This window comes from Patella vulgata, chromosome 5 (assembly GCF_932274485.2).
Source record: "Patella vulgata chromosome 5, xgPatVulg1.2, whole genome shotgun sequence".
Taxonomy (NCBI): domain Eukaryota; kingdom Metazoa; phylum Mollusca; class Gastropoda; family Patellidae; genus Patella; species Patella vulgata.
Window position 1 is genome coordinate 68003503 of NC_065883.2, and position 12489 is coordinate 68015991.

At 36.7% G+C, this 12489-nt stretch overlaps 2 protein-coding genes across 2 annotated transcripts; both read right to left on the minus strand.

The window, feature by feature from the left end:
* Nucleotides 1-611: 611 nt before the first annotated feature.
* LOC126821661 (citrate synthase-lysine N-methyltransferase CSKMT, mitochondrial) lies at nucleotides 612-5320 on the minus strand. Its single transcript, XM_050550127.2, has 2 exons — nucleotides 5158-5320; nucleotides 612-1414 (listed from the first exon to the last, which is right to left on the minus strand). Exons 1-2 carry the CDS (start codon nucleotides 5252-5254, stop codon nucleotides 756-758), a joined length of 756 nt encoding a protein of 251 aa, XP_050406084.2. The 5' UTR covers nucleotides 5255-5320; the 3' UTR covers nucleotides 612-755.
* An 850-nt stretch (nucleotides 5321-6170) lies between these two features.
* On the minus strand, nucleotides 6171-8791 carry LOC126821657 (NADH dehydrogenase [ubiquinone] 1 alpha subcomplex subunit 8). The gene is made up of 3 exons (XM_050550124.2): nucleotides 8578-8791; nucleotides 7209-7384; nucleotides 6171-6795 (listed from the first exon to the last, which is right to left on the minus strand). Exons 1-3 carry the CDS (start codon nucleotides 8704-8706, stop codon nucleotides 6579-6581), a joined length of 522 nt encoding a protein of 173 aa, XP_050406081.1. The 5' UTR covers nucleotides 8707-8791; the 3' UTR covers nucleotides 6171-6578.
* Nucleotides 8792-12489: the final 3698 nt, after the last annotated feature.

A 12489-nucleotide genomic window follows, 5' to 3' on the forward strand; every position in this document is an offset into this window, starting at 1 on the left:
CAGTGGGAGGAAACCGGAGGACCCCGGAGAAAACCCACGAGGTTGGACAGGTAAATAGGGTGGACCTGGATTTGTCATCCTATCCGACACAGGTTTAACATAGCGCCAATAATTTAGTGATGTTATTCTTTGACTGTCAAAATAACCTATTAATTTCACATCAAATGACCACAAAAAATAAACCCATCAAAACCTTGGGTAGAAGTCTAGCGATGTTATTATTAGACTGTCAAAGTAACTTGAAAATGACCTCAGAAAATCAAAAACCTTGGGCAGACATTGTCAAGAGGGTAGGTTTCTTTTCTCCCACTTAAGTCTTTAACTCAATATCACCCACAGTCTTCGATATTGCAAACACGACTTATTGGTCAATTTAAATCAACATTGATGTTGTTATCTTACCGCGAAATGATGGGCTTCTGATGTCCAATATTTAAGACAAAATGAAAATTTTAAAATTGGGACACGTGCCAGAATGCGTACGAGCGCCGTTTGTATGAAGCGACTCGAGGCTAATCATATCCCACATGTGAATACTATCGATGTAGACTGGAATAACCAGACGCAAAAGAGGAGATTCAAAATGCCTCAAATGACGATCAACAGCTTCAAAATGCGGCAGGGAAATTTATTTTATCATTTGCTAACGTTGGTTTTTGTTAGTCCATGTTCTCTTTTTTGTATGACCAACCTGTTAGTATTTTCTCATTGGACAAATTCATGAAATAACCTGATATGAATGGTATAATTTGATCTTACCAAGAGCCTGAAGGTAAATCTGTTTTTAAGCGACCAATGTACATAAAATACTCAATGTTTCCAAAAGAACTAATGCACGAAGAAGACCACTTTAAACAGTTATTTTGTGCAAGTGTCTCTAATAACTGTTGCCGTACTTCCGGATGTTCGTCCGATATTTGTAAAATTGTTCCATTTTTATTTAACAGTCGTCCCATTTCGTACAACATTTTTCGGCATTTCTCTTCACCCAATATTTTATCTTTTACTAAAGCATCGATTGTTCCTTTATCCACCACGCAATCAAAAATCTCATCTCTATACGGTAAATGACACACGTCTGCCATCACAAAATGACTGGAAGTACAAGGGTGTCCTTTAGTCAAGACTTGCTCTGACCAGTCCTTTTGTTGTCCCAAAGCCTCGTGAATGAAATCAACACAATGAATTTCAACTGGACTTTTTACTTGCGAATATAGTTTTAAAGCTAACGACGAAGTCCCACAGCCAATGTCCATGATTCTAAATGATTTATGGGACCCTGACTTTAAAATTCTGCTTTCGATCTCTTTAATGACGTCATCCGGTTCTACAAACCAATCAAACGTCGACTGATTTAAATTTGATCGGGAATATTTTTCTTTCCAAAATGCACGTGTTGCTAATTTTCCGATATCTGCAACAAAAAGGATAGAAGATTTAATGACATAGAATTGCTTGGAGTGAGGTTTAATATCTTGTCAACACATTACTGAATCGGGGTGAATCATTCCTTAACATGGAGAACTATCTACTTTTTCAAAAACGATCTCTACTCTGAATGGTCGCCATATTAAAAAATGTGTATACATGTACTATTTTGTTTGTAATGCGGCTCCAAACCGTTTTACATCTTTCATAACCATTTTCAATTTAATAAAATGGAAGCACAATAAATGCTTCTCGAAATTCTAGAAGTTGTTTTTGACTAAAATCGTGTCTGTTCTCAGGCGGAGCAAATTGTATACAAACAGCGCGAGTTTCGTATGATCGTAATTTTCATTTCTGTGGTTGCACGTAAATACTAGGCAGGAGAATTCGGCCCACCCTTCTTCAATTTCCAACTTTCAAGGATACCTTTCATAACACATGCTAATGCGTACACTGATGGACCACGGATTTTACGTACCATCCCAAGGACTCGGCACACTTTTCTTGTCTGCCTCGCTAATGCCGACCGTGGCATTTTAAGTCTGTTAACTCTGTATATTATTGCTGTTGTTGTGTCATAGCCTACATCGTGTAAGACTTTCGATGTTGAAACATTTGGCACAGACGGTGTATACTTGATACGCAGGGCCGGTTTAAGCTTGCATGGGGGCCTTGGCTGAAAATATCACAGACGGTGTATACTTGATACGCAGGGCCGGTTTAAGCTTGCATGGGGGCCTTGGCTGAAAATATCACTGGGGCTCTTGCATCAACAGTGAAAAGGGGACCTATTCCGGCGTATGCGCCCCCTGGTTGCCTTAACAATCTGATTTAGATCTATATTTTATTTCGTTCTTTTATACTTTCGATGGCCTACAATACACAAAGATCTGACAGGTTGCAGTGAAAGGTCGCGTCAGAGGTCATAAGAGCGGCTTTTGACCCTATGGCGTCAGACATTTGATTAACCAATCAGCGTTGAGGTTTCTAGTGGGTTAGCCTACCCATAGTTCCCTGCTCCTCACGCCAAACAAAACTCGCCGTAACAGATCGTTTCGTTGGCTAATCCCTCACATCATCCTGAACGCGGGTTATATAACAACTCTTCCAGACCCTAACTTAGCAGAGACAAGAAAAACGAAATTTTAAAGTACATAAACTATAAAAAACGAAACGAAATAGGATCTGTGTTTTAATCCGATTGGCCTTAATAATAGTCCCCCTTGTCTTTCTACAGTTCAGTATAGGGCATAGCATAGGTAGTCCTTACTATAGTTACTAGAGTAGATACTCATAGTACCGGTACTGTAACTAGCGATGCTAAACGCCGCTAGGAGCGCTGGCTGTACTATTTACAGACATCACAAAAAGTTGACCGAGAAAAGTATACGTCGTGTTACGCCTTGTCATGAATATTCCAAGTGTCAAACATTGACCACGTGATGTTTACCATAGAGAAAAATAGATGAACTTGCTGTCGAGTAGGCTTTTGAGAAGCTGAGGTAAGATTTTCTGATATTTTTCATGAATTGAAAATTTGAAGTTGAGAGAAATTTTCGAAAAAGGCCCTCGACGCTCAAGATTTTGGTATATTTGGAAAGCCCAATTCATTAACTACTTAGTTTGACCATTTGTTAAGTCCGTATCCCCCGTAGGAATTCGTAAAATGGCTGAAATTGCACCATGTGGAATTAAAGGGAGGTAACTCGTGGTTGATCAGGGTTCAGACCATAATTAACCCCCCCCCCCACACACACACACAGACTTCAGTGTAAAAAAAATGATGTTAGATTTGGACAGGGTTTTTTATTATATTGAATGTTACTAAAGCTACCAACCAAACTTTAGCCAGACATTTCACTAACAAAGGATAAAAATTGTGAATGTTGTTGACCACCTTGGATTTTATTTTCAGGAACTGTAGCTGAAGAAGTAAGCTACATAATATATACTCATCCAAATCCAAACATAGCCAAAGGCGATCCCTGATATTACTTTGTACAACATAAAATAGACAAATGATGATGATATATAGGCCTACTCATACAATTTGCATGAGGACTATAAAAAGGAGGACTATAAAAAGGGGGGCTTGAAACTGACTGTTTCTCAGCATTCTCAAGAAAGTCCATAATTATTATAAATTTGGTATGAATCATAGAAGTTAGTTTAATTTATTGTTTGAAATCAGTGTTAGTAATCTTATTTTTGTTATTTCAATATTTGTGATAATATTTATTTTATTTTTAACATTTTCTACCTGAAAGAAGTGGCCTGATGCGTCAAATGTTTTTGTTTATTTTGAAAAATATCGCATATGAATAATGTGATTATTTTATATTGTTATTATTGTTTGTTTTTGTAAGATACATGTATTAGAAATCTTATATTTGTTGATAAATGTGATAATGGTTTCTTTTTTTTTATCATTTATTTTAAACCGGTGGGTGAACATTTTTAATTTCATATTAAAAAGTAACAGATATGAATTTTGATCTTATTGTGATTTTGTTTTTAATATTTTTATATTTTTATGACATAGATAATGTCTCGGCAAGATGTATCACCATCTGAATGTTTATATTGTTTTTATTTTCATGGGATAATGTCTCAACAAGAAAGCTAGACTTCTACCACTGATATTATAATATAGTATATCGTAATGCACATGTATCACAAATGAATTTTTTTAATACTCTTTCATGTAGATCATATCTTACTTTTTATAAGCTTACCTTTTAATTTGGACTCTTTTAAGATATTCAAATGTTTTAATTATGTCTATTAATTATGTCTGTTTTTATTTGAAATTGTAGTGATGTTGATCACAAAAATATAGCTGTTATATAAATCATAGTTTAATTGTTAATTTTCATTCCTGAAACAAACAATTTCAAATTGATGTACATGGCAGCTTCTAAACAACTAAAGCAGTTGGCGTGGTTTATTTCTCATTTTGCCACACACTTTCATGATTTTTAAAAATATCCACAGTATACGTTAGTATAACCGGTTTATAATTGTTGTATGACTGTGAATGGCCAGTGGTCAATGGCCTCGGAACCAGTAGGTGCCCAATTACATACATAAACTTGTTTCTCTTCGACATTGACATCATACAGTCAAAAATTGTGATTTAAGGTGTTGTCATGCAAAAAATAAATAACAGAACAGACTGAAAACACTTTTATGTGTGCTTATTCATTAAAAAATAAGCCTCTGTATTAATGTCAAAGCGCTACAATTTAAGTACACACAAATTTGAAAAAATTTTTGCTGTGATTTGTGCGAAATCGGCACGGATCCCAACTTTGAACCTCTGTAACATAAAAAGTATATACTAGAATATTATAGCGACAATTTGGCTTTATCAAGTACATCTAGATCTTTAATTAGTGCAATTTTCATAGACCTATCTTGTATAGTTACTGAGATATTGGCTTCGGTCACTTTTTTGCGGTTTTTAAAAAAAGCCGTTTTTTAGCGCCTCTGGTTTGCCTTCTTTAAAACGCTATAACTTTTTTAATTTTCAATATTTTTTCGAAATTTTTTCAGATTATTCATTCTAGATAGTTCACAATTGCAGTATCGTTGTCATTTTTGAGTCAATGGTTGTATCTGAAAACCCGTTGGCAATGCTACTGTAACTCAGTTCACTCAGCGATCTTGCTCATTTGCTGATTTTTGCGAACTGAATATAGAGAGTTGGTTTAATATCGTAGTTGTTACCGTTGTCTGTAAGTCTTGAGTATTCTCTACAACTGACTATTACACGATATGTTTTACTAACATGGCGATAAACACCAATATGTCCAAAAAACAACATGACTTTCACAGATTTTCGAAACACATACTAATGTTTTCGGACACACAACAAATCTAACTCTATTATTAAAGACCACGTATTTCCAAGTTATCTCCCTTTAACCAAGTGAATAAAAACTTTGATATTAGTTATTTCCAGACGAGATTATCGTTGATTCTGGTTTTCAAAACTACCTGGTGTCCTGTGCCTTTTTGGGTTTAGCCAAAATACTTAGGGGCCATAAAGAATTGTTTTACAATGTGTAGATATGTTTTTTTTATATTCAAGCCTAAGCTTTGTAAAGGGCCATATAGCAGACATTGCCTGGAATTTATTGCGCTGTATAAATGAATGAATTGTCATTTCTACGAAAGGTGTGCATCATCAACATTTATTAGCACACCTACCCTACTCCATGTATTACAGATACTGTACAAGAATCAGAATTCAAAATATTCTATATTTCAAAAGTTGCACTGTTATAATGTAAAGGTTGTTTTTCAGAACATAAAAAGACATTCATAAAAAAATGAAATGGGCTTTAATTGTCTTCCTTTTCTGCACAAACCAAACCAATTTTCGGCACCAATCAAGGTACACCTTTTAGAGACGGGCACACATATGTTGTGCAGAGGGTCCTTAGAAAGTATCCAGAGAAAAGCTACAAAGTTATGGAGGTAACTGTACACCATGCCTTAGATCACTATAGTCCACCCAAATCCCTTATTTATTAAAGTATAGTTAGATAAGACATATCATTGGCCGAGAATTAACTAGTTCTACCTACAGTAACATTTTTCAAATTTTGAGAAAAATGAGTTAGAAGCTTTGGGATTCTATATTTCTGTTTGTTTGTAACTAACATGGGTAGATATTAGTATCCAGGTGGTAAACTGTGTAGGATACCATTCAACAAAAAAACACCAAATTATCTGTCAATTGTCTAAGTAAATATTTATTTTAACATTTCTAGTATTTAACAATATTTCCACATCAGTTATAAACACAGCTTATTTCTCACTCCATAAAATTATTCTTATAACAGAAATTAGCACTGAATAGTATTTTATACATGTAGTTTTAAATCCTTTCTTTTTTTTGATAATTTAATGCAAACAGTCTTAATATTTATACACTGTAACACTACATTTATAAAATGATCTAGAAAACACTGTTATTTTTGTCACCACAGTCTATCAAGACCTCATAATTACTTTTCTATGGTCTAATTAATTATGGGTTACCTTAATATTAATATGACATAGTCCTCAGACCATAGAAAAGTAATTATGAGGTCTTGACTGACCATGGTGACATTTCTCTGAGAGATTGTTTTGCCATTGTTTTACAACTGTGGATTATATGGATGCATATCTGGTTCAGGAACTTTATCTAGAGATGGTGGCTCGGGAAGTGCATCTGGTAGAGGATGAGGCAAAGGTGGCGGTTTGGGTCTTTTGGATTCGTGAACTCGGATCTTAGAAAAATAACCTAAAGGTGGTCGGTCTTGTCCCAACTTTTCTTTAATACACTTATCGAATATGCCTTGAAATTCCCTGCAACTACAAGTAAAAAAGAAATACATACATTAAATATTGAATGTCCCAAAAGCAAAAGTAAGTTATGAGTCAAGGGTTAAGATATCTTCACTCAAATTCAAATAAGGGCTATGGCTTCTCTTATCTTAGTCTCCAACTGCCAGGGGATTATTAATCTGTTGCCAAAATTATACATGGCACCCATCCTGAATAATTTTTAAACTGAACCCGGGGACCTCCTTGTTGAGGAACTTGACATTGTTCCTTGCCAAGCCCTCCATCTTGTACCATTGACAAGGGGAACCAGTCAACACCGGGATTGAACTTGGGAGTTGGGACCCCCCTAGTTAGTGAGCCAGTGAGTTACTGAGTAAGTTACTCACTGAGCCACATTGGCTGATGGTGGAAGCATCAATGGAATTAGAACGTCAACTTACCCATTTAACTCCATTGTAGTTCCGCTCACATCTACACATTTCCAATATTTGGTAAATTCTTCATGACAATCTCGTTTGACTTTTCCAAAAAATTCAAAACCACACTGGGTCACTTCTTTTCCTTCACTCAGACATTTTCTGGGGTCCTTCGTTTCAGAAATACACAACATAAATTCCTGGAAAACAAGAAAAATATATTTTATACTAACTAATGATGCTGCCAGCCACTTATAATACTGATAAAGATGGACTGAATAGTAGGCTATATTGTAGTAAAGTGAATTTGGAATCAATAGTATATGTTTAATACATTGGGCTAATCTACACAGTACTACTTAATTCAGTAATTTATATTTTAATGGATCTTAATCCACCTTAATTAGCCTCCATTTATATCTACATGTATTTCATATTGTCTTATATATTTGCTTAATCACCTGTCTCCAGTATTTTTTGTTTTACACTTTAAATTGATCTTATGAATTGTAATTAACGTCTTTGGGCTAGCGTTTTAGTTAATCATGGTATATATAGACTACTGTTCACTTCATCTTTATCATCCATGCTAAAATGTGTTCAAATTGATTATTTAATATTAAGTTATGAAACAAGTGAAAACACCAATTTTGTAGCTTATCTCCAGGCTTAGATTCAATCAGATTAAAAATCATCCCACCAAAATGAAATCAAATGAAATGTGGTTTAACATCCTACTGTTCTGCTTTGACTGGGCTAATGAAGATGGGCATATATATATGCCATACAGTGTGCTGAGGGAAATTTTGCCTGGAGAGGTCCCATGTACACATTGGTGTGCATGTAAAAGATCCCTTGGCCGTTGGAATTCGATATAGAGTGGTACTACGGCCTATGCTTTTATCGAATTCCAGCTGCCAAGTGATCTTGTACGTGCACACCAATGTGTACACAGGACCTTGGTTTTTTTTGTCCCATCTATTATCTAAATACTTTTAGTCGTACAGGACAGACACTATATTGAAGTTGATTTTTTTACTTTGCAGGCTACTTTACAAACACATGTCTTGAAAATATCAAATGAACACAGAGATAACAAATCTATCTCTGACATAACCAAAATTTGTGCAGTGTCTGGTGCCTTATGCCTATTTCCAGGCTTGCATGATATTATCATTATTGTCTCCATGACATTGTATTTAAGTTTAAATTTAATTTAATGCCCATATTTATTATTATTACTTGGGTTTCTAAAAACATGTCCACTAAATATGACATGTGCAAATTCTTTTGGAACTAAAACAGACAATTAACGTCTGAAAGTTTGCAATCCCCTCATGTTGATTTATCAATTAACACTACAGACAAGTGATATTCCAATCACTATTTTTACCTTATTCGCGTTGTCACAGTACTTTCCATACTGGTGTGCGCCAGCTTGAAGAACTGCAGAAGTAAGCTGAATTTCTGGTACAGTTAGTTCTTCAAAACTTGGAAGATAATCTTCATTTGTGTAAGACATATTGCTGTCAGTCGTTTCCAATTATGGAAACATTCAGCCGACCTTCACAGGAATGGCGAACCAAGAGCAAAAACTATTAGAGTTACCTTCCCTTTTCAGTTTTGTTATTTGGAGTTACTTCCCCAACACTAGCGAACATAGCTTCTTAGCAGACGATAGCCTCACCCCTTTTTTGTTTTTAATAATAACTCTCAAAATCACAAGGAGATCTTTAAAAAAACCCAACAAAACAGAACAACAGAATCTTCACAGACGTGTATCTATAACAATTTCAAATTGGTCACGCTTCAGACATAGGCCTATTAATTACATTGACTGTTATCTTTGTTGATTGCGCGAGAATAAGCAGCAGAGGTTGGTGCATTTTACAAGTCTACAACAACAATTAGAATTTAATTTTAAACATTTGCTTTAATTAATCTCTTCCAAACAAATTTCTCCAAATGCTTTAAATCAGCATCGACAATAATTAAAATAACTTTTCACTGTGTAAATTGTGTTTCCTTGGAATGGGTAGGCCTAATTAATCATTCAATTCATTGAAGAACCGGTTTGCAATGAAATGAAATGAAATGGGGTTTAACGTCCTACTGTTCTGCTCCTAACCTGGGCTAATGAAGACGGGCATACGCCATACAGTGTGCTATGAGGGAAAATTTGCCCGGGCAGCGGCGCTACGGCCTACTCTAGTCTTATATCGAATTCCAACTGCCAAGGGATCTTTTACGTGCACGCCAATGTGTACACGGGAACTCGGTTTTTTCGTCCCATCCGAACGACTAGACAGCTGTCCTTGTCAGGCCCTCCATCCTGCATCACTGACAAGGGGGAAACCACGCCGGAAAATCTGGATGAACTTTCTCGGCCTAGAATCCTTAATCTTTATTGAAACTACTTTTTTTTTTGCGCAAAAATGCTTATAAATCCGTATCAGTAATTAGTTCAGGAAAACCGCGCCAAATAAATGTATGGTTTGAAGAAGCTTCACATTTTCTTTTAAAATGTGAGAATTACCTCCATTTTGCCACACGGAAAATGTCAGATGCCATCAATATGTCCATAAAATATGGGCCCAAGGGGGTTAACTTCTTACTTTGCTTCACCAGTCTGGTTAGTGTAGTGGTGTAGTGTGCGAACAGTGCGATATGTGGTATTTTGGCCGGACAGCGGCGCTACGGCCATTTCCAACAGTCAGGGATTTTTTTTTACGTGTACGCATCGTTTTTTCTTACACAAGACTAGAAATGCCAGACCTCCGCAAACCGCCATTCTGCACCACTGACAACTGGAAACCTCGCCATAAAATTTCGATGAACTTGCAATGGGGCCTACCGGTATCGAGATTTCATGCCATTGCATGACGAATGCCCGTCTTATTCAATCGGTATAAGAGCAGAACATTAAAGCCAATTTCATTTGTTTTTCGTTAGGTTTGGGCAATGCAATCATCGGTTAGGCTACAGTTTGTATATCTAAATGGACAGGAAAGTGCTCTAAATCTCATCTACGGCCATATAATTTTCAAAATTTTTTAGGAAGGACCCTCGAAACCCTGTCACTGGAACCCTTCTCGGAACGAACAGCCCCAGTACTGCACACTTTTACCACCGCAGTGCGCCCCCGCTATCCATGGTCTCTGGATCCGCTTTGTATTTTTAAACTGTTATACCACTTATAGTGTCTGCTCTAAATCTTACACAATGCATCTTTAACCCAGATTTCATTTCGGTTCTTTCACACTGTGTCGTGTTGTATTTTAGCGTGAGAGCTAAGAACAAAAGCCTGAAACTCGAAGAAAAATACAGTCGACCAGAAGAAGAGTTTTGTCTGGTTGAAAGTAGAGAATGTCGTCATCAAGTTGGCCAGTGATTGTTCATCAATGTTTAAATACATCAGCTATTGTTGAGGCTCTGGGAAAGAAACAGATGAAAATTAGATGTATGTTATTGTTTGGTTCACATTACCAACTGTGTCTGTATGGCTGGACAACGTCTTGAGACAAAATCATTGAATGTCGTTAGTCATTGAGCTGGAAATACACTCATTTCTGTGGAATATAATTACTGTTTTCAGGAACGGATCCAGGAAATTTTGCAGGAGGGGGTTTGTCAGGTTCCCGAGACAATATATGCCCTTTTCGTGGTTGCGGGGGGGGGGGGGGGGGCGGGGGGTTTCAGTTATCATGTAACCATATTATTGTATACGACCTCTTAAAACAGCTCTGATTGGTTTTACTGTCCAGATTGGGTAGAAATCATGCCCCTGGTTGAATTTTTATAACTGATAAAAGGAGATCATCTGATGATAAAGGATAAAGCACACGATCGTGTCACTTTTCTCATATAAAGTGTTGTTTTACAATTTTTTTATGTTTCGTCTTTATAGTCGAAAGGTCGCCCTAGTTGAACTGGATTCTTTAATTACTGTTTATTACTGAGCGACGTTACATGGCTTGATAAAGACTAGCGAGTCCTAGTCGAAACGTCGCGAAGTATTTCCAGTTCTATTACTAATTTACTGAGCGACATTTCGACTATGAGCAATAAACAGTAATTGTATTCCATAAAATTGTGTCCTGTGTATTTCTAGCGGTGGCGGCGGAAAAGTTGGACGTTGAATCCCATTTAATTTCATTTAAACATACATTATGCAAGAGCTAAATCTGTCTATTGCAGGTCTTTCTTTAGGACAGAAATGTTATCTAAATTATTAATTAGACATTAATTAACCTATCCAGACCATAATCAACTCTCGATGGCATCACTAGCCTGCGATCTTTAGTGGATTATGAGCTGATTTACTGCATAACTTTCCTTCACGATTTAATGATTGACTGGATAATCGAGGCTATGCTGTTTATCGTACTGACTTTAGTAATGATGATCGAGGCTAGGCGGAAATTTCAATCGCTTAGTTCTCGGTTCATAGTGAATCAATTTGAATGAAATTTTCAGCAAATTGCCTTTACATTATCCAGTTTTTAACTATTATAGTGAGAACTGCCAACTCGTTATCGAATCTCCCATAATGTATCTTTAAGACAATAAGGTGTGTTGTACGTTGGGCTTAAGCCTAGCTCACCGCCCGCCATACGTGTACGTATGGGTCGTAGGCTTTGGTATCTCGCAGACCAGCCACAGGGAACGGGGTGAATCGTCCCAGGGACGGGTTTACTAAAATTTACCCCGTAGACTGCCCGTAGTAGCACGTGTTGTGAGCTAGACTTTAAGCACTTGTGGACAAATATTTCATATAAAAGTCAATATGGGATCCATATAATCTATTTCAAGTTGAGGGGGGGGTGGGGGGTGGATGGCCTAATGATTAGCACGTGCGTGCTGTATCATAAGGCCTGTCATTGAGTCAACTGGCGTGGTTTCGAATCCCCGGTTGTACGTGACAAGGAGTAGGGTCGCCTGTCCAACCTCGTGGATTTTCTCCGGGTACTCCGGTTTCCTTCCACAGCTAAAGACACCTACGCGCAAGCGAATTATTGAAATAAAATTAAACCATATGTTAATCCCGAATAACCTAGTTTGTGCAGAGTGGACATTAAACCCCATTTCTCTCTCTATATTTTAAGTTGACTGAGTTTTTATATTTTCTTTGTTTCAGTCTCCGAATCAATCATACCAAACACGGTTATCTTTCCCTTATCTGGTGTGGCCTTCATGATTTTACCTGTTACACCTGATCTTGTTCATTCTAATTATGACGTTGATGATCAATTAGTTAAAAAGTTGAGTTCAATCGTTTATTATATGAAAAGAAAAGCAGGACGTT